Source organism: Pyrus communis, chromosome 1, assembly GCF_041283825.1.
Source record: "Pyrus communis isolate YQ-2024b chromosome 1, ASM4128382v1, whole genome shotgun sequence".
NCBI lineage: Eukaryota > Viridiplantae > Streptophyta > Magnoliopsida > Rosales > Rosaceae > Pyrus > Pyrus communis.
In genome coordinates this window covers 3,027,487-3,055,000 of record NC_142565.1, presented here as the reverse complement: position 1 = coordinate 3,055,000, position 27,514 = coordinate 3,027,487, and the positions used below count along the sequence as shown (strand labels likewise).

General features: G+C 35.9%; 1 protein-coding gene and 1 long non-coding RNA gene across 2 annotated transcripts; both read left to right on the top strand.

Moving 5' to 3' along the window:
- The first annotated feature begins 8,272 nt into the window (after nucleotides 1-8,272).
- On the top strand, nucleotides 8,273-15,234 carry LOC148698964 (TMV resistance protein N-like). The gene is made up of 5 exons (XM_088692539.1): nucleotides 8,273-9,196; nucleotides 9,289-10,378; nucleotides 10,525-10,926; nucleotides 11,015-13,929; nucleotides 14,032-15,234. Exons 1-4 carry the CDS (start codon nucleotides 8,718-8,720, stop codon nucleotides 13,514-13,516), a joined length of 4,473 nt encoding a protein of 1,490 aa, XP_088548665.1. The 5' UTR covers nucleotides 8,273-8,717; the 3' UTR covers nucleotides 13,517-13,929; nucleotides 14,032-15,234.
- A 5,733-nt stretch (nucleotides 15,235-20,967) lies between these two features.
- LOC148698963 (uncharacterized) lies at nucleotides 20,968-22,480 on the top strand. Its single transcript, XR_015961619.1, has 2 exons — nucleotides 20,968-21,180; nucleotides 21,251-22,480. It is a non-coding gene; the product is annotated as an uncharacterized LOC148698963 (long non-coding RNA).
- Nucleotides 22,481-27,514: the final 5,034 nt, after the last annotated feature.

Below are 27,514 nucleotides of genomic sequence, written 5' to 3'. Positions count from 1 at the left end.
TAAGTTTTTAATTGCCCAATTATTCCGTCCCATACAAATTTAGAATATGGAGGACGTGTTTCTGCATTGTTTTCAAATGTCCTAAGCACTTTGTAGAGCTGTAGTAACTTTGCAACCACAAGACATCAATACCAACTACCAAGTACCCTTAATTACTCTTCCAGATGTCTCATATACTCTTCGTGTTGACATGAACGAGAGATTTTTTAGTGTGTTTGGCACACGGCTCAATACATCAAGTTTTATAATATAATTTGTTGAAAACTTCAATTTTTTTTAATGAATTGTATCATGACTCTTGATGTTCGAGTATTGTACTGGCCACACGAAAAAATTTCTCAACATGAACACAATCCAAAGGCGCCGCTGTTAATTACTCATAAGAATACAAAGGTTACATGAAAGAAAAAGGTTAGACTTCTCATTTTACTTTCAACTTAAATGAATTGCACACAAGTTATTTTATTATGCAATTATGTAAAGCGTACTAAAATGTGCGTCACTTACAGATTAGGTGGGTTGGATGGAGACACAAACTCTTATTAACCATGTTAAATGGGTCAACACGATTATGCCCGACTCAAACAAATTTATTTTTTGTCTTTTCCAAGTTGGATTGTTGAATCTGTCTAAAATTGTTACCTCTACTCTTTCTTGGCACTTTCTACCTAAATTCGAGTAAAAACAATGAAAGGTACGTCCGAACAAAAATACAATAAAAGGTACATAATTCAATAACTTTCATATTTTTAATAGAAAAACACGCATGCAAGTAGCTTTTATTATAGTGGAAGAGAAAAATGTTGCTCTTATACTACGGAGTAGATTTAAACTTTGTTGGCTCTTTAGAATCATTTTCAATGAAGAGGGCTAAAGGTTCAAAAGCTATAAAATGGTTTGATTTGTTCAAAAATCTATCTCCAATCGATGGTTGGACTATAACCTATTGAGCCCACCAGACCACTTTTTGGCTAAATGAGCATCAAGATGACCAAATATAGCCTTTTTTGGGACCCCATCTCCTCACTTGAAATAATTGATTCAAATTCAACGGCTAATTTGAAAACGTCAAACAGTAGTTTAGTTAAATTAACAATTAAATTTAAAGTATAAACTTAAAACTAATAAATTATTGAGCGGGCTATGTTTAGCCTTGGAGATTGTAGATGAGTATGATCTGATACCATTTATTTAAAAATAATATTTTACAAGGCTATAATTCTAAAAGTAGCTATGACCATTTTTAATTAGATATGGTCTAATTTACCATATAATCTAACAAATCTATCATTTAAAAAAAAATAAACAAAATAAAAAAACGCGCATTATTCTCATCATCGACTCATTGACTTTCTTAGGCTACATTTTTTCTCCTGCAATGGGTTTTTTTTTTATTTCGGAGGGTTGGTGTGGAAGGATAAGAGTGCACAGGGTGAGAAGCCCTATTGTTGCAGTGTCGCTGCCACCACTCAAACCCAAACCCTATTTGGACGAGAGGTTGAGAACCGAAGCAGCTGCACTAGTGTGGCGGAAAGAGGAGCCGAAACCCAATAGAAGAGAGAAATAATTGGGAGCTGCTGCATTTAAGGTTTTGTAAGAGTGAAACCAATTAGAGATTGTTGTAGTTGCAGAGAGACAAATATTTTGTATCCATTCGTTTTTTCCCTCTTCTTTTTGTGAGTGTATTTGGGTGTATTTTGGGTTTGAGTTTGACATCATTCTTTGTAATCTTGTTTTGTTTATCAGTGGAACTTCCTCGCTGTTCTCGAACTGGATGTAGGCTTACACAGAATCAGTATAAATCTGTGTCATTTTGAATTGGTTGTTTTGTCATATATTTCCGTATTATTTTATTGGTTTCAAATTAGCACTTCCGCACAACTCTGAACCCCAGTGAAAGTGGAGAGAAGCTTGTTGTATTTGGAAGTGCCAATTCAGACAATTTGAGTCATCTAATTTGACATTGACAGAGGTTGAGAGAAGCTTGTTGTAATGTTAATTCAACTCGATGTGCTGAAATTGAAGAATTCAGTTGCAAGCAAATTTATGTTGCCCATCAGAAGTAAATAGAATAATTAAGTTTTTAATTGCCCAATTCCGTTCCCATATGAATTTAGAATAGGGTTTTTTTTATTAGCACCCCACATTATGTTGAATACACCACATTTTAAAATTTAATATTTAATAAGTTATATACCTTAATGTGAATGACAATTTCGACCTCATAAAGTTTTAAAAATAAAATTAAAAAAACTCTAAATACACCCAAAATTACTTTTAACATGTATATCCTAAGATTAATTATCTTCTTCAACTCTCAAAACCACTATTACCTTCCTCCGTTAGATGTAACAATTTACCGTGTTAAATTGCTGTCTCAAGTTTGGCAATGAGACATGCTAGCTTATTCGTCAAAAACCTGTAACTTTGTCACAAGAATCATATATAATTAAAAATAAAAAAAATCGTTCTTATTAGACTTGTACAAATAGCATACAATTGTCAATTTGCAGATTTTTAAGATTAGTTTGGGCTTACTTTCTGTTAGACCCTTTAAATACCTCGGAATGTTTCATACAACAACAATCTTTTATATATGCTTTATTCCCTTATTTTATTAGTGGTTTTAATAAATAAAAAAATTGGGTAAACATGGTTTCACAGTAATTAATTTCTAATGGTAGGGGAGGAAACTAATATTAATGTTTTATTTCTTCTGATGTGGTTAGAATTTTGTAAAGCAATGGAGGGAAGTAGCAAATTTTAAAAGGTTTAGACAATCTCATGCGAAATATTATAGTAGTTTTCTGTAGTTTTTTGCCGAAATTTTTCATGGTTTTTTCATTATTAAAGAGTAAGCTAGCTTCTGGAAAAGTATGAAGCAATTCAAAAATAGAATTCATGAAGTTAATGCAGGATCATTATGTTCTGCATTTCTAGATCCCTTTTTGTTACAAAGTGATGGATTGTAAAATATTTTTTTCCATTAATGGTGGATTCTCAAATCTATATGCTTATTTTTTTAAAGCAACGAGAAATAACATAGAAACCACCTATTCGAAGAAACAAGTAAGATTTTTGGTTGATATTATGTATTTGCACTTAAGATGCGAAGAGTGTGGGGTGTATGTAAAAAATGTGGGGTTTATGTAGGGAATTTACGGTGTATGTTGAAAGTTGGGGTGTGAGGGTATTGTGAGAAAGTATGTGGGGTGTATTAAGATACATTTTAATTAAAAAAGCAAATGTGGGGTATATTAAGTATGTGAGGTACATTCAACTATGTATGGGGTTTTAGTATAACAAACCTTTAGAATATGGAGGACGTGTTTCAAACAGCCACAAGACAAAAATACCAAGTACCCTTAATTACTCTTCTAGATGTCTTAGATTCATGTTGACAGGAACGGGAGATTTTTTTTAGTTTGATAGCACACGGCTTGGTACACCAAATTTAATAATATAATTGGTTGAAAGCTTTAAAAAAAAATTCTAACAAATTATATTATGATTCTTAATGTACCAAGCAGTGTGCCGGACACACGAAAAAATTTCTCGACATGAACACAACCCAAAGGCGTCACTATTAGTTACTCATAAGAATACAAAGTTTACATGAAAGAAACAAATTAAACTTATCATTTCACGTTTAACTTAAATGATTTGCACACGAATTACCTAATTACGCGATTATGTAGCGTGCTAAAGTGCATATCACTTTCGCATTAGGTGGGTTTGATGGAAACACAAACGTTAATTAACCATGTTAAATGGGTCAACACGACTGTGCCCAACTCAAACAAATTTATTTTTTGTCTTTTTCAAGTCGGATTGTCGAGTCTCTCTAAAATTGTTACCTCTACTCTTTCTTGGCACTTTTTACCCAAATTCGAACAAAAACAATGAAAGCTACATCTGGACAAAAACACAATAAACGGTACATCGTCCAACAACTTTCATATTTTTAATAGAAAAACACGCATGCAAGTGGCTTTTTATTTCATTGGAACAAGAGGAATGTTTTCTTTACACCACAGTGTAGATTGAATTTTATCGATTTTTTAATCTAACATCTAATTTAATAAAATATATCGTTTAACAATAAATAAATAAAAAATGCATTATTCTAATTCTTTTTTTCCCTCTTCTATTTGTGAGTGTAATTGGGTGTATTTTGGATTTGAGTTTCACAGCATTCTTTGTAATCTCATTTTGTTTATTAGTGAAACTTCCTCGCTCTTCCTGAACTAGATGTAGGCTGATGCCCAACCAGTATAAATCTTTGTGTTATTTTGAATTGTTTGTTTTGTTATATTTTTCCATATTAGTTTATTGATTTCAAATTAGCAATTCTGCACAACACTCTGAATCCTTGTGAAAATGGAGAGGAGCTTCTTGTATTTGGAAGTGCCAATTCAGATAATTTGAGTCATCCAATTTGACATCGACGGAGATGGAGAGGAGCTTCTCGTAATGTTAATTCAACATTGGAACAAGAGAAATAGCTCGGTGTGCTAAAATTGAAGAATTCAGTTGCAAACAACACATTTATGTTGCCCATCAGAACAGGATAAATTTGAATAATTAAGTTTTTAATTGCCCAATTCCGTCCCATATGAATTTAGAATAAGGAGGACGTGTTTGTCTTCAAATTTTCTAAGCACTTTGTAGAGTTGTAGGAACTTTGCAGCCACAAGACATAAATACCAAGTACCCTTAATTACTCATCCAGATGTCTCAAGGTTCGTGTTGACATGAATGAGAGATCTTTCAGTGTATGTTGGGCACACAGCTCGTTACATCACGTTTAATAATATAATTGGTTGAAAACTTGAAAAGAAAAATTTTGACAAATTATATCATGATTCTTGGTTTACCAAGTAGTGTGCCGGTCACACTATAAACCTTCTCGACATGAACACAACCCAAAGGTGTCACTATTAGTTACTCATAAGAATACAAACTTTACATGAAAGAAAAAGGTTAAACTTGTCATTTCACGTTCAACTTAAATGACTTGCACACAAGTTACCTAGTTATGCAATTGTGTCAGCATGCTAAACTGTACGTCACTTTCTGATTAGCTGGGTTGGATGGAAGCACAAACGCTTATTGGCCATGTTAAATGGGTCAACACGATTATGCCCAACTCAAACAAATTTATATTTTGTCTTTTTCTAGTTTGATTGTTGAATCTGTCTAAAGTTGTTGCCTCGACTCTTTCTTGGCACTTTCTACCCAAATTCGAACAAAAATAATGAAAGCGACATCCGAACAAAAATACAATAAAAGGTACATCATCCAACAACTTTCATATTTTTTAATAAGAAAAACACATATTATCCTCATCATACATATGAAAGATTTCAGAGTAATACCGTTACTAACATGACAATAGATTAGAATCCAAACGATGCTATTAGATATGACACAATGTGAGAAGCTGACACTTAACTAGGAATATTTCCAATCACTCTAACTCACTTGTGATCTGAATAGGGAGATCGGAAGATATTTTCGATTTGCAAAGAAGTTGTTGGGTATGCAAGTGCAGATTCGACATAGTTGAACTATATCGCTTAGTGTAGAATATCATTTTTTTTTTTTGTTTAGTTACACTAGGTGCATTTGCCTTTTTATTTCAATAAAATTTCACCTTGCACAATCGAGGTTTCTTTAACAAAAAGGAAAAGTGTAGATTAGTATAGAATATCATTTATACTAAAAAAAACATATTCATACAAATTAAACTCATGGGACTTGCAGATGACACTTTACCACAGTGACAAAAAACAATAATGCGTGTACACTTTGATGCGAATTCGATTCTTACGAATTTGATGTTAATTCGATCCTTACAGATTTTCCTTTTCTCTAATAACTAATTACCTAAACCACCACCGTTGCTCTACTGTAAAAATCAATAATAAATTAAAAAAAAAAGGGTCATTTTAAGATTTGCAGAGTTTCAAAACCAGATTAGTGTACTTTACGTAATGATCTAATTTGCTTATTCTAAGAAGAACCGTGAGGGCTGTTGCTATAACGAGGCTGAACAAAGTGGAGGTGATACCCCTGACGCGGAGGATTTATATCCTAAAAGATTGGTACTTCCTGACGGTGCAAAAGGCAAACTGAAGAGAATAATTCCTGTGTGTTGGATTTGATGGCTCAGTTCTATTGGGTCTCGACCCTTTCTACGCGGACCTAAACCCAAACTGATGTGGCTCTTTAGTTGGCATATGCGGATCACATGCTAGGTCTTTTTACTGCTCGTGTATCTCGCATTGTGCACTTTGGGCGAGAGGGTGAGAATAGAAGCAGCTGCACTAGTGAGAGGGAAAGAGAAGAGCCGACGCCCCAATAGAAGAGAGAAATAAAATTCGGAACTGCTGCATTTAAGGTTCTGTAAGAGTGAAACCAATTAGAGATTCTTGTAGTTGTAGGGAGACAAATATTTTGTTTGTAATTCGTTTTTTGCCTCTTCTATTTGTGAGTGTATTTGGGTGTATTTTGTGTTTGAGTTTGAGAGATTAAACACTCTTTGTAATCTCGTTTTGTTTATTAGTGTAACTTCCTTGTTGTCTCCGAATTGGATGTCGACTTACGCCGAACTAATATAAATCTTTGTGTCATTTTGAATTGTTTGTTTTGTCATATATTTTCGTATTAGTTTAATGGTTTCAAATTAGCGCTTCTGCACACAACACTCTGAACCCAGTGAAGGTGGAGAGGATCTTGTTGTATTTGGAAGTGCCAATTCAAACAATTTGAGTCGTCCAATTTGACATTGACAGAGGTGGAGAGGAGCTTGTTGTAATGTTAATTCAACATTAGAACAAGAGAAATAGCTCGATGTGCTGAAAGAGTTGTAGTAACTTCGCAGCCACAAGACATAAATACTAAGTACCCTTAATTACTCTTCCAAATGTCTCAGGTTTGCGTTGACATGTACGAGAGATTTTTCAGTGTGCTAGCCACACGGCTCGGTACACCAAATTTAATAATATAATTGGTTGAAAATTTGAAAAATAAAATTTTAACGAGTTGTATTATGATTCTTTGGTGTACCCAGTAATATGCTGGCCACACGAAAAATTTTCTCGACATGAACACAACCCAAAGGTGTCACTATTAATAAGAATACAAAATTGACATGAAAGGAAAAGATTAAAGTTATCATTTGGCGTTCAACTTAAATGATTTGCACAAGAGTTACCTAATTACGCGATTGTGTAAGCGTGCTAAAGTGTACGTCACTTTCGGATTAGGATGGAAACACAAACTCTTAGTAACCGTTTTAAATGGGTCAACTTGATTATGCCCAACTGAAGCAAATTTATTTTTTGCCCTTTTCAAGTCGGATTGTCAAATCTATCGAAAATTGTTACCTCTACTCTTTCTTGGCACTTTCTACGCAAATTCGAACAAAAACAATGAAAGGTAAGAAAAAACCACCACATGATGGTTTAGTGATTGAGACGATTTTCAAGCTTGTATTTCACATGACAAATTTTATATTCAATTTTTGATACTGATGAATCGCACGATGATGATCAAAGGAAGGGCGAAATGCTTTTGAAAGTCTTTTCGGTCTTTGAATTAGTGAACTGCTATAATAAAGCTACCAACTAATTATTTTATAAAAATAAAAAAAATACAATAAAAGATACGTCATCCAACAACTTTCATATTTTTAATAGAAAAACGCACATTATTCTCGTCATCGACTCATTGACTTTCTTAGGCTACATTTTTTATTTTTCTCCTGCAATGGGTTTTTATTTCGGAGGGTTGGTGTGAAAGGATGGAGTGCACAGGGTGAGAAGCCCTGTTGTTGTAGTGTGCCACCGCTATAAATCCTGCAATGGGTTTTTATTTTATTTTATTTTTTTTGTCGTAAATTAATTTCAATGTGTGTTTATAGAATTACAATTTGTTTTTGTTGGGATAGTGCTAGGAAACCACCTATTAAAAAGAAACTCATTTTCGTTGACTCATTGACTTCTAGACCATTTTACAATTTTCTTCTTTTAAATTTTATAGAATTAATTTTTTTTGAATAATGTTAAGAAAATTAAAATTTTAAATCAAATTTACAAACTAAATAATATATCATCAATTAAAAACATCATTAAATAATCTAATCATCTACAAATACAAAATTTAATTTACAAATTTAATTTTCTTAACATTTCCTTTTTTTTTTTTCTTGGTTTTGGTCAAGTGAACATTCCATTAATATTTCTTTAAAACAAAAAAACAAAAAAACACGAGAAACGAAACAGAGGCCCGAAAAACGGAGAGTATGCCCAAACAGAAACAAAGCTCAAAGAAGAACAAGACCTAGCAGCAGAGAAACTGTTGAAGTCGTCGTCCCCATCGCCGCACTGGTGAGCCAAACGGATGAACAGACGCAGGGATCCAGAAGAAGATAAGGTCAAGCAAAAAAACTCCCAACACAGCACCTCCAACAGATGCAAGAGATAAACAAAGACAGCCCAAAAAGTGCAGGACACGAATGCTCGATCATCCTCCACGAACCCAACATCGCCGCACCGGTGAGCCAAACAGAATCATATCTTTGGGTACAATTTTTCCAGCCGATCGTTTAACTCCCAACTCCAAAAGCTGACGCTCAATCGGGCATTGCAGCTTTTACATTTCATTAGGCGAGTCGGTAGCTGCCCATCTGCTGTGGATACTGTCCCTGTCAGATGTCAATGGCTGCTTCTTCGTCTTCCTCATGGAAATACGACGTCTTCCTGAATTTCAGAGGCGAAGACACTCGCAAGATCTTTGTCGGCCATCTCTACGGAGCTCTGGGTCTGAAGGCAATCAACACCTTCATCGACGCCGAAAAGCTCAGAAAAGGCGACGACCTTTCGGAACTACTTTCAGCTATCGAAGAGTCGAGGCTTTCGATTGTGGTTTTCTCCCAGAACTACGCTTCTTCGACTTGGTGCTTGAAAGAACTGGTCAAAATCCTGGCGTGCATGGATGCAAAGAATCAGATAGTGGTGCCGATTTTCTACGAAGTTGATCCATCTGAAGTTCGTAAGCAAAAGAAAAGTTTTGATGAAGCTTTTGCTCAACACGAACGCGAATCTAACGCCGACATGGAAGAGGTGGAGAGCTGGAGGTCCGCGCTAACCAGAGCTGCCAATAGATCCGGCTGGGATTCGCGAAAATACGAGTAATTACTGTTCAATTATATTCTTAATTACTTTTGAATTGGGATTTTTATAGCAATTAGTTTAATTCGGTGCTGTTTTTCATATTACACAGGGATGATGCCAAGCTTATTGAGGAAATTGTGGATGACATATTTAAGAGATTGATCCAAGTCTCGTCAAGCAAAGATAATGGCTTGGTTGGAATGGATTACCACATAGATAAAGTGAATTCACTATTACGTCCCGGGGTGAATGATGTTTTCACTGTTGGAATATGGGGTATGGGAGGTATAGGCAAAACCACCATCGCTCGCGCTGTTTATGATGAAATCGCTTGTCAATTTGAAGCTTGCTGCTTTCTCGAAAATGTCAAGGAAGGCTTCTCGAATAATGGTGCAGTACATATGCAGGAAGTGCTTCTTTCCAGAATCTTGAAGGAAAAGGTGCAGGGTTTAGGCACGTTGGATCGTGGTTCCAGAGTGATAATGGAAAAGCTACAAAGGAAAAAAGTTTTCATTGTTCTTGATGACGTTGATGAATTATCCCAAATCGAATCCTTACTTGGAAAGCAGCATTCATTTGGCGATGGAAGTCGGGTCATTATAACAACTAGAGATAAACAATTATTAAGTGGAGCTGGTGCTGTATATATGCCCGAGAACTTAAGTGAGCCAGAAGCTCTTAAACTCTTCAACCAGTATGCCTTCAGAACAAAGCAACCCACCAGAGTTTATGATCAGCTCTCAAGGGGTGTCGTACAATATGCTCAAGGTCTGCCTTTAGCACTCAAAGTGTTGGGAGCTTTTCTTCATAACAAAACTGTGTGCGAGTGGGAAGATGTGTTGGAAAAAATAAGGAAAATCCCGCAAAAGGGAATTCATGATGTGCTTAAAACAAGCTTTGATGGACTAGATGAAACAGAGAAGAACATCTTTCTAGATATTGCATGTTTCTTGAAAGGAATGAATATAGACTCTGCAAAAAAAAGTCTGGACAGTTGTGGCTTCTATCCCCATACTGGAATAAGAGTTCTAATCGATCGAGCTCTCATATCTGTCTCAGAGTGGGGGACACTGGATATGCATGATTTACTAGAGGAAATGGGTCGGGAAATCGTTCGCCAAGAATTTATCAAAGAGCCTGGGAGAAGAAGTAGGTTGTGGAGTTATGAAGATGTTCATCATGTGCTGACTCAAAATACAGTGAGATCTTTGTCTTATGCAATGTTTCGTAGAAAGCTTCAGCTTTCGACCAAAATCTATTTTATAGCAAACATGCATTGTTTAAAATATTCAATAAGGTTCTTGGTGTTTTCCTTCACTTTAATTTACATTGTTGGTTTATCCAGGCTACAGAAGCAGTTGAAGGCATAATCCTGGATTCAGCATTCTTTAAAGAGGGATGCTCAAATACTGAAGCTTTTGTTAGTATGACAAAACTAAGACTGCTCATGATCCATGATGGTTACTTTAACGAGTATGGGTTTGTATCCGAGGTTTCATTTGACAGTCAAACTTCAAGTGAAGCAGAAGATGAGCTTGCATTCGGGGATTCATTTGACCATCGAGCTCCACATGATTGCTTCATAAAACGCTGGATTGCGGACTTAAAGTTCCAATGTTCTCAGTTGAGGTGTCTCATCTGGCGTGGTTGCCCCCTCAAGTCTTGGCCATCCAACTTTCAGTTCAAGAATCTTGTAAACCTTGACATGAGCAATAGTTGCATCGAACAACTTTGGAAAGGAGCTGAGGTACGATTTTTCATTTGCGTAAATACATTTATTTTCAATGTTTAGGTTCTGAGATGTGTTCTGCATGTTTTCTTGGACTTTTTAACAGCCTCTGGAAAAGTTGAAATTCATCAATTTAAGTCATTGTCAATACCTTAAGAAAACCCCCGACTTCACAAAGGCTACAAGTCTTGAGGAACTAAATCTAGAAGGTTGTACAAGTTTATCTGAGGTTGACCTATCCATTTCAGCTCTGAAAAACCTTGCTATATTGAATCTACGAGACTGTAAAAAACTCAAGAGCCTGCCGAGCATCATTCATATGGGATCTCTTCAACCTCTTGATCTTTCTAGTTGCTCAAACCTTGAGATGTTTCCAGAGATTTCAGAAGTTATGAAGAAGCTGTCAAAGCTTTATTTAGATGGGACTGCAATTAAAGAGCTGCCTTCATCAATTAATAAACTCACGGGCCTTACAATTTTGGACCTAACAGGCTGTCGAGAACTCAAAAGCCTTCCGAGCAGCATTCATATGGGATCCCTTCAAACCTTTAAGCTTTCTGGTTGCTCAAACCTTGAGAAATTTCCAGATATTTCAGATGTTATGGAGAATCTATCAGAGTTATATTTAGGTTGGACTGCCATTAAAGAACTGCCTTTGTCAATTATTAAACTCACGGGCCTTACTGTTTTGGACCTATCTGGGTTTCAAGAACTCAAGAGCCTGCCGAGCAGCATTCAGATGGGATCTCTTCAAACCCTTCGTCTTTCTGGTTGCTCAAACTTTGAGAAGTTTCCAGATATTTCAGATGGTATGGAGAAGCTATCAAACCTTTATTTAGGTGGGACTGCCATTAAAGAACTGCCTTCGTCAATTAATAAACTCACGGGCCTTACTGTTTTGGACCTACAAGGCTGTCGAGAACTCAAGAGCCTGCCGAGCAGCATTCATATGGGATCTCTTCGAACCCTTAATTTTTCTGGTTGCTCAAACCTTGAGAAGTTTCCAGAGATTTCAGAAGTTATGGAGGAGCTGTCAAAGCTTTATTTAGATTGGACTGCAATTAAAGAGCTGCCTTCATCAATTAATAAACTCATGGGCCTTACAATTTTGGACCTAACAGGCTGTCGAGAACTCAAAAGCCTGCCGAGCAGCATTCTTATGGGATCCCTTCAAACCTTTAAGCTTTCTGGTTGCTCAAACCTTGAGAAATTTCCAGATATTTTAGATGTTATGGAGAAGCTATCAAAGCTTTATTTAGATGGGACTGCGATTAAAGAACTGCCTTCGTCAATTAATAAACTCACGGGCCTTACTGTTTTGGACCTATATGGGTGTCAAGAACTTAAGAGCCTGCCGAGCAGCATTCATATGGGATCTCTTCAAACCCTTCGTCTTTCTGGTTGCTCAAACCTTGGGAAGTTTCCGGATATTTCAGATGTTATGGGGAATCTATCAGGGTTATATTTAGATAGCACTGCCATTAAAGAACTGCCTTCGTCAATTAACAAATTCACGGGCCTTTCTGTTTTGAACCTATCTTGGTGTCGAGAACTCAAGAGCCTGCCCAACAGCATTTATATGGGATCTCTTCAAATCCTTAATCTTTCTGGTTGCTCAAACCTTGAGGAGCTTCCAGAGATTTTAGATATTATTGAAAATCTATCAGCGTTATATTTAGATGGGACTGCCATTAAAGAACTGCCTTCGTCAATTAATAAACTCATGGGCCCTATTGTTTTGAACCTATCTGGGTGTCAAGAACTCAAGAGCCTGACAAGCATCATTCATGTGGGATCTCTTCAAACCCTTTATCTTTCTGGTTGCTCAAACTTTGAGGAGTTTCCAGATACTTCAAATGTTATGGAGAAGCTATCAAACCTTTATTTAGGTGGGACTGCCATTAAAAAACTGCCTTCATCGATTAATAAACTCACGGGCCTTACTGTTTTGGACCTATCGGGGTGTCGAAAACTCAAGAGCCTGCCGAGCAGCATTCATATGGGATCTCTTCTAACCCTTAATCTTTCTGGTTGCTCAAACTTGGAGAAGTTTCCAGATATTTCAGATGTTATGGAGAAGCTATCACAGCTTTATTTAGATGGGACTGCGATTAAGGAACTGCCTTCGTCAATTAATAAACTCACGGGCCTTACGCATTTGGACCTATCTGGGTGTCAAGAACTCAATAGCCTGCCAAGCAGCATTCACATGGGATCTCTTCGAACCCTTGATCTTTCTGGTTGCTCAAACCTTGAGAAGTTTCCAGAGATTTCAGATTCTATGGAGAATCTATCAGAGTTATATTTAGATGGGACTGCCATTAAAGAACTACCTTCGTCAATTAACAAACTGACGGGCCTTACTGTTTTGGACCTATTTGGGTGTCAAGAACTCAAGAGCCTGCCAAGCAGCATTCATATGGGATCTCTTCAAACCCTTAATCTTTCTGGTTGCTCAAACCTTGAGAAGTTTCCAGAGATTTCAGATGCTATGGAGAATCTATCAGAGTTATACTTAGATGGGACTGCAATTAAGGAACTGCCGTCGTCAATTAGTAAACTCACGGGCCTTACTGTTTTGGAAATCTTCCAGCACTTGTTACGTTGAACCTAAGAGATTGCAGAAAACTCAAGTCTCCCAAGCAGCATTTGTGATCTCAAGTCCCTTCACTATCTTAGTCTTTCTGGTTGCCCAAAGTTTGAGGTGTCGGAATTATTGGGTATTGCTCATTTATCATTATTGAATACATTAGAACTCTGCAGAAACAATTTTGAGAGCTTGCCTGCAGAAATGAATTGGCTTCATTGGTTAACAAGTCTCAAATTGGAAGGTTGCAAGGGACTGAAATCAATACCAGAGATTTCATCTACTATAAGGTTCGTAGATGCCCATGATTGCACAGCTTTGGAAGCTGTTTCAAGATCAAGCAAGTTTTTTTTTCCAAGAATCTTTACTTGACATTTTCAAACTGCTTCCAGCTGGTGCAAAATCTATTTGAAGATATTGTGGAAGCTCATCAGGTCTCTCTCTCTCTCTCTCTCTCTCTCTCTCTCTCTCTCTACGTGCGAAAGTACGAAACATATCTAATGCAAGTCCAGTTTACCTGTGTTTTCATTCTGCAGGGTAATCTGCAACCTCTTTCCATGCTTATGTATCTTCCTGGAAGTAAACTTTCAGATTGGTTCAGACATCAGTGTAGCAGATCTTCCGTAACTGTGCATCTACCACCAGTCTCGGATCATAAGATTTTGGGATTTGCAGTGTGCGGTGTTACTAAGTTCAAGTATGCCCATTATTCATCTGATCTATCTGCTCTGTGTTTTTGTACCTTCAAAGGAGAGCATGGCGAGCGCGGTTTCTGCTTTGATTTGCTTGATTTGAGCATCACAAGGGGCAGGTTACTTGAGTCAGATTATGTGATTCTGGGGCACCAGTTCAGCAGCATCGCATCAGAAGGAGTGGAGTTTGTCTCTTTTATGCCAATTGTGAGGAGGTGCATAATCTCTTTTTTGCCAATTGTGAGAGGAAGCTAATTGTAAGCCCGTGTGGTCCCTTTTATCCCAAATTTGAGGTGGTGCATTATTGAAGCATGATACAACCGGGTCAATTCCACTTTCAAGAACAACACTATCATCATGAGAATTCTGAAGTCAAACTTCGTGCTTTTGGCAAATCACTGGTAAGAGTTGCGCATTCTGAGAGGAACCATGAGGGGTGTTGCTATAACGAGGGTGGACAAAGTGGAAGTGATACCTCTGACGCAGAGGATTTGTATTCTAAAAGATTGGTACTTCCTGATGGGGCAAAGGAAAACTGAAGAGAATAATCCCCTCTGTGTTGGATTTGATGGCTCAGTCCTGTTGGGTCTTGACCCCTTCTACGCGGACCTAAAACCAAACTGTTGTGGCTCTTTAGTTGGCATATGCGGATCACAGGCTAGTTCTTTTTAGTGCTCGTATATAAAGCCTCGCATTGTGCAATTTGGATGAGACGGTGGGAACAGAAGCAGCTGCACTAGTGTAAAGTAAAGAGAAGAGCCGACACCCAATGGAAGAGAGAAATAAAATGGGGAGCTGCTGCGTTTAAGGTTCTGTAAGAGTGAAACCAATTAGAGATTGTTGTAGTTGTAGAGAGACAAATATTTTGTTTGTAATACGTTTTTTCCCTCTTCTATTTGTGAGTGTGTCTGGGTGTATTTTGGGTTTGAGTTTGAGAGCACTCTTTGTAATCTCCTTTTCCTTTTGTTTGTTAGTGGAACTTTCTCTCTGCCCCGAACCGGATGTAGGCTTACGCCAAACCAGTATAAATCTTTGTGTCATTTTTAATTGTTTGTTTTGTCGTATTTTTCTGTATTGGTTCATTGGTTTCAAATTAGTGTTTCCGCACAACACACTGAACGTAGTGAAGGTGGAAAGGAGCTTGTTGTATTTGGAAGTGCCAATTCAGATAATGTGAGTCATCCAATTTGACATTGACAGAGGTTTAGATGAGCTTCTTGTAATGTTAACTCAAAATTAGAACGAGAGAAATGGCTCGATGTGCTGAAATTGAAAAATTCAGTTGCAACACATTTATGTTGCTCACGAAAACAAGATTAATTAGAAAAATTAGTTTTTAATTGCCCAATTCTGTTCCATATGAATTTAGAAATTGGAATATCACTTTGTAGAGCTGTAATAACTTTGCAGCCACAAGACATAAATAGCAAGTACCCTTAATTACTCTTCCGGACGTCTCAGGTTCATGTTGACATAAACGGTAGATTTTTCAGTGTGCTTGGTACACGGCTCGGTACACGGTTCGATACATCGAGTATAATAATATAATTGATTAGAAGCTTGAAAAAAAAAATTATAACGAATTGTATCATTAATTCTTTGTGTACCGAATAATGTGCCAGCCACATGAAAAAGCTTCTCGACATGAACACATGGTGTCACTATTAGCTACTAATAAGTATTCAAAGTTTACATGAAAGAAAAAAGGTTAAACCATCATTTCACATTCAACTTAAATAATTACACACAAGTTATCTAATTACCCAATTGTGTAAGCGTGCTAAAATGTATGTCACTTTCAAATTAGGTGGGTTGGATGGGAACACAAACTCTTATTAACCATGTTAAATGGGTCAGCACGATTGTGCCCAACTCAAACAAATTTATTTTTTGTCTTTTCCAAGTCGGATTATCGAATCTGTCTAAAATTGTTGCCTCTGCTCTTTCATGGCACACCCAAATTCGAACAAAAACAATGAAAGGTACATCCGAACAAAAATGCAATAAAAGGTACACCATACAACAACTTTCATATTTTAAATAAAAAACGCGTATTATCCTCATCATGCATATGAAAGATTTCAGAGTTGTACTATTAATAACGTGACAGTAGTTTAGAAGTCAAACGATACTGTTAGACATGACACATATGTGAGACGCTGACACTTAACTCGAGGATATTTCGAATCACTCTAACTCACTTTTCATGTGAGTAGCGAGATCAGAATATATTTCTGATTTACAAAGAAGTTGTTAGGTATGCAGGTGAAGATTCAACATAGTTGAACGATATCGCTTAGTGAAGCATATCTTCTTTTCTTTTCTTTTCTTTTTTTGTTTGGTTACACTAGGTGCATTTGGCCTTTTATTTCAATAAAATTTCACCTCGCACAGTCGAGGTTTCTTTAACAAAAAGGAAAAGTGTAGATAGTATAGAATATCATTTATACTTTAAAAAAACATGTTCATACAAATTAAACTCATAGGATTTGCATATGTCGCTTTACTACAATAATGAAAAATAATAATGCGTATACACTTTGATGCGAATTTAATCCTTACGGATTTGTTTTGAATTCGATCCTTATAAATTTTCCTCTTCTCGAATAACTAATTACCTAAACCACCAACGTTGCTCTACTGTAAAAATTAATAATAAATAAAAAGAAGGGTCATTTAAGATTTGCTGAGTTTCAAAACCAAGTTAGTGTACTTTACGTAATGATCTAATTTGCATTGGCTCATTGACTTCGTGTCGGTCAGACCATTTTCCGGTGATCCAATTTGTAGTTCAGTTGAGTTAGCAGCTCGATCATAAGCACTTTGTATAGTTGTAGTAACTTTGCAGCCACTAGACATAAATACCAAGTACCCTTAATTACTCAAACTGTTGTGGCTCTTTAGTTGGCATATGCGGATCACATGCTAGGTTTTTTTAATGCTTGTATATAAAGCCTCGCATTGTGCAATTTGGATGAGACGTTTAAGGTTCTGTAAGAGTGAAACCAATTAGAGAGACAAATATTTTGCTTTTAATTCGTTTTTTCCCTCTTCTATTTGTGAGTGTATCTGGGTGTACTTTGGATTTGAGTTTGAGAGCACTCTTTGTAATCTCCTTTTCCTTATGTTTATTAGTGGAACTTCCTCGCTAGATGTAGGTTTACGCTGAACTAGTATAAATCTTTGTGTCATTTTTAATTGTTTGTTTTGTCATATTTTTTCGTATTAGTTTATTGGTTTCAAATTAGCGTTTCCGCACAACACACTGAACCCAGTGAAGGTGGAAAGGAGCTTCTTGTATTTGGAAGTGCCAATTCAGATAATGCGAGTCATCCAATTTGACATTGATAGAGGTTGAGATGAGCTTCTTGTAATGTTAATTGAAAATTAGAACAAGAGAAATGGCTCGATGTGCTGAAATTGAAAAATTCAGTTGCAACACATTTATATTGCTCATGAAAACAAGATTAATTAGAATAATTAAGTTTTTAATTGCCCAATTCTGTTCCATATGAATTTAGAAATTAGAATCTCACTTTTTAGAGCTGTAATAACTTTGCAGCCACAAGACATAAATACCAAGTACCCTAATTACTCTTCCGGACGTCTGAGGTTCATGTTGACAACTTGACATAAATGATAGATTTTTCAGTGTGCTTGACATACGGCTCGGTACACAGAGTGTAATAATATAATTGATTGGAAGCTTGACAAAACTAAGATTGCTCATGATCCGTAGGAGTGCTTATAATTATTCATTTGGCCATCAAAGTCCAAAAAAGTTCCCATCTTCTCAGTTGAGGTGTCTCCTCTGGCATTATTGCCCCCTGAGGTCTTGGCCATCCAACTTTCAGTTCAAGAATCTTGTAAACCTTGACATGAGCTGTAGTGACATCGAACAACTTTGGAAAGGAGCTGAGGTACGATTTTTCATTTACGTAAATTTATTATTTTCAATGTTTAGGTTCTGAGTTGTGCATGTTTTCTTGGACTTTTTAACAGCCTCTGGAAAAGTTGAAATTCATCAATTTAAGTCATTGTCAATACCTTATGAAAACCCCCGACTTCACAAAGGCTACAAGTCTTGAGGAACTAATTTGAAATCAAGTGAAGGGATCAAATTTGTTTTAGACAGCTGCAAAACTCTTTCTTTTGAAATGTGTCCCTACCTTTTATGCCACAAAATATAAGAAACTTCAGATTCATGCATCCCTTTAGTATTAACATTCATAACAGGTAAGGATGTTTGATCAACAATGCATTCCAATTTCCATAATTCATCATGCATAAATGCTGACCCCAATAATGAATGCAATCTGTTTTTTCTAAAAAATTTGATGCTGTCATCATTCACAAGAAAAGCAAAACCTTGTTTGACTAATTTTGATGCTGAAAGTAAGTTTCTCCTCATAGCTGGAACATAAAGCACATCATTTAATTTCAGTATAAAACCCGATTTTAGTTTAAGTCTTATGACCCCAACGGCCTCTACATTCACTTTTGTCCCTTCACCTACAAAAACATTGTAAGAATCTTTACTTGGTTGCTTTTGTTTTTGAAAACCATGCAATGTATCTATAATGTGCACAGATGATCCAGTGTCAAACCACCAGGAATCTATAGGGATTTCAATCACATTAGACTCCACACAAACATAGACATCAGTTCTACCTTTACTTTTCAGCCAGTCCTTAAATTGTTCACAATCTTTTCTATAATGACCCTTGAGTTTGCAATGATGACACTTGATTTTAGAGACATCCTTAATTTTGACATTAAGATTGTTAGATTTAAAGGCTTTAGTATTTTTAGCAGACTTGCCAAAAGACTTAGAGGCCTTACCAGAAGCAATAATGGTCTCATTGTTCCTAGCTTGCACAAAATTGATAGCTTCAACCTCCTTGCCTTTTTCCTGTTTCTGCCGAGTCTCCTCTTGAACACACTGGGCTCTTAACTCATCAACAGTCCATGTTTTGTCCTGAGTATTGTAGGACACCTTTAACTGGCTGTACTCTGTAGGAAGTGCCTTTAGAATCATGAAGACTAGCTGTTTTTCCCCAATGTTGACATCCATAGAGTTGAGTTTCTCTGCAGCATCAGTCATCTTCATGATGTGGTCCCTAATGGAAGCATTCCCATCAATCTTGTAGGTTGTTAGCATAGACATATACTGACTAATTTTCGCCTTCTCGGATTCTTTGAACTTATTTTCAATGGCCTTGAGGTAGTCATTTGCAAGATCTTGTTTCTTAATTCCCCCTCTCACAGTATCTGTCATTCCACTTTCAAGGATAGAAAGAGCAATTTTGTTGGCTCTTGTCCACCTTTCATGCTCATTTTTCTCAGACTTAGTACTCTTATCTGTCAATTTTGGTGGTTGAGGCATGTCAAGTACAATGTCAATTTCATTCAGAGTCAACAGCTACCCTATTTCTCTTCTCCACTTCTTGTAATTGCTTCCTCCAGTGTGGATAGGAATACTAGCCAGATTTAGAGCCTTCAGAGAAACTGTAGATGAACAATAATGAAATCACAAAAACTTAAAGTTCCTGATTTCAATCTACTTTCACTGAATGTTTCAATGTAGAGTCAATTTAGTCATATATATAGTCCCTTCATGATATATGAAAAGCATACATAGATTAAATAACTCAACATCGATCATTAACTCATCATATTATCAAGATAGTCACCATACCATATCTGACATGAATCCAAGAAAACAATAGTCATCAGTCAACATTTGATCAGAACAGATGAAGGGGAAATTTAAGAAGTCACAAAAAGGGAAACAAGTGAATCTTAAATAACAAAACGTCATATTCATCACCATGTGATTTATCAGAAAATTTTAAAAAATTCAAGAAGAGAATTTCTGATGTGAATCACCCAGCTAACAAAATGCTAAATTTTAATCAGAGATTACCTTTGTAGAATATGATAGTCAGCGGAAGCATAAATATAGTGTTATTGAATCACTTGTCGTCAAGAAATAAAGGAATTAGAGAAAGAATTCTCCAGGTCGAAGTCATTCAGTATCAGAAAGTGTAAAGAACACCATACTGATGCAACGGTCAAAAAGGAAAATCCTTTTTGATGTTTCTCTCTCCTTGTTCTGACGGTCAAAAGTTTAAAATATCTAATTAAGAGAAAACGATGTCGTTTTTTTTTTTTTTTTTTTTTTTTTTTTTTTTTTTTTTTTTAAGTTTTCTCCTATCTTTCACCGTCTCCTTTGTTCTTAAGATCAACGTAGTTGACAATTGTTAATTAACAAAACAAATTCGTTGAATTCAATTGCAAGAACCACAAGGCTCTGATACCACATGTTAAACTAAACTCAAAATACTAGGAATTGTTCTAGCAATCAAACCACAACAAGTCTGTTTAAATCAAGAACGAGAAGAACATGACTAACCTGTAGATGAGGAAGATGATGTAGAAACCATCCTGACACAGAAACTTCTCCTCTCTTGCAAGATCTCGATGCTCAATCAAACAATAGGTATTTGATTCCCAATAGAGTCAGTATCTTGTGAGAGCAGCAGCCCATGTTATTTATACTGCGAAAAACAACTTGATTGCCCTATTACAATCCTATAAGGAATACTAAACCATAATCCTTATCCAAGCATGAGTCTTAATCCAAGTAAGTTGATGAGTCTCAATTCTATAAAATAGAACAACTCCGATTATGCATAGACTTCTTCATATTAATTCAAAACACTTTAATGATCATTACAAGTCTTACAAGAATCAAACTCACACTCTAACATCGGCTTCATCATTTTGACAGATCTCAAATTGGAAGGTTGCGAGAGAATGAAATCAATAACAGAGCTTTCATGAAGCATAAATTTCATAGACGCCCATGATTGCACAGCTTTGGAAACTGTTTCAGGACCAAACCTTCTTTACAGTAATCTTTACTTCACATTTTCAAACTGCTTCCAGCTGGTGCAAAATCTATTTGAAGAAATTATAGAAGCTCATCAGGTCTCTCTCTCTCTCTCTCTCTCTCTCTCTCCACGTGCGAAGGTACGAAACATATCTAATACAAGTTCAGTCTACTTTGTTTTCGTTCTGTAGGGTTATCTGCAAACTCTTTCCTTGTTTATGTACCTTCCTGGAAGTAAACTTTCAGATTGGTTCAGTCATCAGTGTAGTGGATCTTCAGTAACTGTGCATCTACCACCGGTGTCGGATCATAAGATTTTGGGATTTGCTGTATGCGGTTTTACTAAGTTCAAGTACGCGCATTATGTGTCTGATCTATCGTCCCTGTGTTTTTGTACCTCCAAAGGAGAGCACGGCGAGCTCAGTTTCAGATTTGATTGGCTTGATTGGAGTCACAAGTGACAGGTTACTTGAGTCAGATCACATGTTCATGGGATATCTTCCATTGAAAATAGGAGTGCAGCTAAGTGAGCGCTATACCACCGAGGCCACATTTAGAGTTGAACTAAAAGATGGAGTCCAATCACGTGATTCTTGGGCACCAATGCAGCAGCATCGCATCAGAAAGTGTGGAGTTCGTCTCTTTTATGCCAATCATGAGGAGGTGCATAACAAAAGCATGACACAGCCCGACTTTCGTCATGAAAATTCTGGAGCGGAACTTCGTGCTTTACGCAGATCACTGGTAAGAGTTGCTCATTCTAAGAGGAACCGTGAGGGGTGTTGCTATAATGAGGCTGAACAAAGTGGGGGTGAAACCCCTGATGAAGAGGATTTACATTCTAAAAGATTGGTACTTCCTGATGGGGCAAAGGAAAACTGAAGAGAATAACTCCTGTGTGTTGGATTTGATGGCTTAGTTCTGTTGGGTCTCGACCCTTTCTTACGCGGACCTAAAACCAAACTGTTGTGGCTCTTTAGTTGGCATATGCGGATCACATGCTAGGTCTTTTTAGTGCTCGTATATAAAGCCTCACATTGTGCAATTTGGATGAGAGGGTGGGAACCGAAGCAGCTGCACCAGTGTGACGGAAAGAGGAGCCGAAACCCAATAGAAGAGAGAAATAATTGGGAGCTGCTGCATTTAAGGTTTTGTAAGAGTGAATCCAATTAGAGATTGTTGTAGTTGCAGAGAGACAAATATTTTGTTTCTAATTCGTTTTTTCCCTCTTCTATTTGTGTTTGTATTTGGGTGTATTTTGGGTTTGAGTTTGAGAGCTTTCTTTGTAATCTCGTTTTGTTTATTAGTGGAACTTCCTCGTTGTCTCCAAACTAGATGTGGGTTTACGCCGAACCAGTATAAATCTTTATGTCATTTTGAATTGTTTGTTTTGTCATATTTCTCCGTGTTAGTTTATTGTTCAAACTAGCGCTTCCGCACAACACTCTGAACCCTAGTGAAGGTGGAGAGGAGCTTGTTGTATTTGGAAGTGCCAATTCAGATAATTTGAGTCATCCAATTTGACATTGACAGAGGTGGAGAGGAGCTTCTTGTAATGTTAATTCAACATTAGAACAAGAGAAATAGCTCCATGTGCTGAAATTGAAGAATTCAGTTGCAAACAGCTCATCAGAACAAGATTAATTAGAATAATTAAGTTTTTAATTGCCCAATTATTCCGTCCCATACGAATTTAGAATATGGAGGACGTTTCTGCATTGTTTTCAAATGTCCTAAGCACTTTGTAGAGCTGTAGTAACTTTGCAACCACAAGACATCAATACCAACTACCAAGTACCCTTAATTACTCTTCCAGATGTCTCATATACTCTTCGTGTTGACATGAACGAGAGATTTTTTAGTGTGTTTGGCACACGGCTCAATACATCAAGTTTTATAATATAATTTGTTGAAAACTTCAATTTTTTTTTAATGAATTGTATCATGACTCTTGAGGTTCGAGTAGTGTACCGGCCACACGAAAAAATTTCTCAACATGAACACAACCCAAGGGCACCGCTGTTAATTACTCATAAGAATACAAAGGTTACATGAAAGAAAAAGGTTAGACTTCTCAATTTACGTTCAACTTAAATGAATTGCACACAAGTTATTTTGTTATGCAATTATGTAAAGCGTGCTAAAATATGGGTCACTTACAGATTAGGTGGGTTGGATGGAGACACAAACTCTTATTAACCATGTTAAATGGGTCAACACGATTATGCCCGACTCAAACAAATTTATTTTTTGTCTTTTCCAAGTTGGATTGTTTAATTTGTCTAAAATTGTTACCTCTACTCTTTCTTGGCACTTTCTACCTAAATTCGAGCAAAAACAATGAAAGATACGTCCGAACAAAAATACAATAAAAGGTACATAATTCAATAACTTTCATATTTTTAATAGAAAAACACGCATGCAAGTAGCTTTTATTATAGTGGAAGAGAAAAGTGTTGCTTTTACACTACGGAGTAGATTCAAATTTTATTGGCTCTTTAGAGTCATTTTCAATGAAAAGGGCTAAAGGTTCAAAAGCTAAAAAATGGTTTGACTTGTTCAAAAATCTATCTCCAACCGATGGTTGTACTATAACCTATTGAGCCCACCAGACCACTTTTTGGCTAAATGAGCATCAAGATGACCAAATATAGCCTTTTTTGGGACCCCATCTTCTCACTTGAAATAATTGATTCAAAAACAACGGCTAATTTGAAAACGTCAAACGGTAGTTTAGTTAAATTAACAAATAAATATAAAGTATAAACTTAAAACTAATAAATTATTGAGCGGGCTATGTTTAGCCTTGGAGATTGTAGATGAGTATGATCTAATACCATTTATTTAAAAATAATATTTTACAAGGCTATAATTCTAAAAGTAGCTATGACCATTTTTAATTAGATATGGTCTAATTTAACATATAATCTAACAAATCTATCATTTAAAAAAAATAAACAAAATAAAAAACGCGCATTATTCTCATCATCGACTCATTGACTTTCTTAGGCTACATTTTTTCTCCTGCAATGGGTTTTTATTTCGGAGGGTTGGTGTGGAAGGATAAGAGTGCACAGGGTGAGAAGCCCTATTGTTGCAGTGTCGCTGCCACCACTCAAACCCAAACCCTATTTGGACGAGAGGTTGAGAACCGAAGCAGCTGCACTAGTATGGCGGAAAGAGGAGCCGAAACCCAATAGAAGAGAGAAATAATTGGGAGCTGCTGCATTTAAGGTTTTGTAAGAGTGAAACCAATTAGAGATTGTTGTAGTTGCAGAGAGACAAATATTTTGTATCCATTCGTTTTTTCCCTCTTCTTTTTGTGAGTGTATTTGGGTGTATTTTGGGTTTGAGTTTGACATCATTCTTTGTAATCTTGTTTTGTTTATCAGTGGAACTTCCTCGCTGTTCTCGAACTGGATGTAGGCTTACACAGAATCAGTATAAATCTGTGTCATTTTGAATTGGTTATTTTGTCATATATTTCCGTATTATTTTATTGGTTTCAAATTAGCGCTTCCGCACAACTCTAAACCCCAGTGAAAGTGGAGAGAAGCTTGTTGTATTTGGAAGTGCCAATTCAGACAATTTGAGTCATCTAATTTGACATTGACAGAGGTTGAGAGAAGCTTGTTGTAATGTTAATTCAACTCGATGTGCTGAAATTGAAGAATTCAGTTGCAAGCAAATTTATGTTGCCCATCAGAAGTAAATAGAATAATTAAGTTTTTAATTGCCCAATTCCGTTCCCATATGAATTTAGAATAGGGTTTTTTTATTAGCACCCCACATTATGTTGAATACACCATATTTTAAAATTTAAAATTTAATAAGTTATATACCTTAATGTGAATGACAATTTCGACCTCATAAAGTTTTAAAAATAAAATTAAAAAAACTCTAAATACACCCAAAATCACTTTTAACATGTATATCCTAAGATTAATTATCTTCTTCAACTCTCAAAACCACTATTACCTTCCTCCGTTTGATGTAACAATTTACCGTGTTAAATTGCTGTTTCAAGTTTGGCAATGAGACATGCTAGCTTATTCGTCAAAAACCTGTAACTTTGTCACAAGAATCATATATAATAAAAAATAAAAAAAATCGTTCTTATTAGACTTGTACAAATAGCATACAATTGTCAATTTGCAGATTTTTAAGATTAGTTTGGGCTTACTTTCTGTCAGACCCTTTAAATACCTCGGAATGTTTCTTACAACAACAATCTTTTATATATGCTTTATTCCCTTATTTTATTAGTGGTTTTAATAAATAAAAAAATTGGGTAAACATGATTTCACAGTAACTAATTTCTAATGGTAGGGGAGGAAACTAATATTAATGGTTTATTTCTTTTGATGTGGTTAGAATTTTGTAAAGCAATGGAGGGAAGTAGCAAATTTTAAAGGGTTTAGACAATCTCATGCGAAATATTATAGTAGTTTTCTGTAGTTTTTTGCCGAAATGTTTCATGGTTTTTTCATTATCAAAGAGTAAGCTAGCTTCTGGAAAAGTATGAAGCAATTCAAAAATAGAATTCATGAAGTTAATGCAGGATCATTATGTTCTGCATTTCTAGATCCCTTTTTGTTACAAAGTGATGGATTGTAAAATATTTTTTTCCGTTAATGGTGGATTCTCAAATCTATATGCTTATTTTTTTTAAAGCAACGAGAAATAACATAGAAACCACCTATTCGAAGAAACAAGTAAGATTTTTGGTTGATATTATGTATTTGCACTTAAGATGCGAAGAGTGTGGGGTGTATGTAGAAAATGTGGGGTTTATGTAGGGAATTTACGGTGTATGTTGAATGTTGGGGTGTGAGGGTATTGTGAGAAAGTATATGGGGTGTATTAAGATACATTTTAATTAAAAAAAATAAATGTGGGGTATATTAAGTATGTGAGGTACATTCAACTATATATGGGGTGTTAGTATAACAAACCTTTAGAATATGGAGGACGTGTTTCAAACAGCCACAAGACAAAAATACCAAGTACCCTTAATTACTCTTCTAGATGTCTTAGATTCATGTTGACACGAACGGGAGATTTTTTTAGTTTGATAGCACACGGCTCGGTACATCAAATTTAATAATATAATTGGTTGAAAGCTTTAAAAAAAAATTCTAACAAATTATATTATGATTCTTAATGTACCAAGCAGTGTGCCGGACACACGAAAAAATTTCTCGACATGAACACAACCCAAATGCGTCACTATTAGTTACTCATAAGAATACAAAGTTTACATGAAAGAAACAAATTAAACTTATCATTTCACGTTTAACTTAAATGATTTGCACACGAATTATCTAATTACGCGATTATGTAGCATGCTAAAGTGCATATCACTTTCGCATTAGGTGGGTTTGATGGAAACACAAACGTTAATTAACCTTGTTAAATGGGTCAACACGACTGTGCCCAACTCAAACAAATTTATTTTTTGTCTTTTTCAAGTCGGATTGTCGAATCTGTCTAAAATTGTTACCTCTACTACTCTTTCTTGGCACTTTCTACCCAAATTCGAACAAAAACAATGAAGCTACATCCGGACAAAAACACAATAAACGGTACATCGTCCAACAACTTTCATATTTTTAATAGAAAAATACGCATGCAAGTGGCTTTTTATTTCATTGGAAGAAGAGGAATGTTATCTTTACACCACAGCGTAGATTGAATTTTATCGATTTTTTAATTTAACATCTAATTTAATAAAATATATCGTTTAACAATAAAAAAAATGCATTATTCTAATTCTTTTTTTCCCTCTTCTATTTGTGCGTGTAATTGGGTGTATTTTGGGTTTGAGTTTCACAGCATTCTTTGTAATCTCGTTTTGTTTATTAGTGAAACTTCCTCACTCTTCTTAAACTAGACATAGGCTTATGCCCAACTAGTATAAATCTTTGTGTTATTTTGAATTGTTTGTTTTGTTATATTTTTCCGTATTAGTTTATTAATTTCAAATTATCAATTCCGCACAACACTCTGAACCCTTGTGAAGGTGGAGAGGAGCTTCTTGTATTTGGAAGTTCCAATTCAGATAATTTGAGTCATCCAATTTGACATCGACGGAGATGGAGAGGAGCTTCTCGTAATATTAATTCAACATTAGAACAAGAGAAATAGCTCGATGTGCTGAAATTGAAGAATTCAGTTGCAAACAACACATTTATGTTGCCCATCAGAACAAGATAAATTTGAATAATTAAGTTTTTAATTGCCCAATTCCGTCCCATATGAATTTAGAATATGGAGGACGTGTTTGTCTTCAAATTTTCTAAGCACTTTGTAGAGCTGTAGGAACTTTGCAGCCACAAGACATAAATACCAAGTACCCTTAATTACTCATCCAGATGTCTCAAGGTTCGTGTTAACATGAATGAGAGATTTTTCAGTGTGTGCTGGGCACAC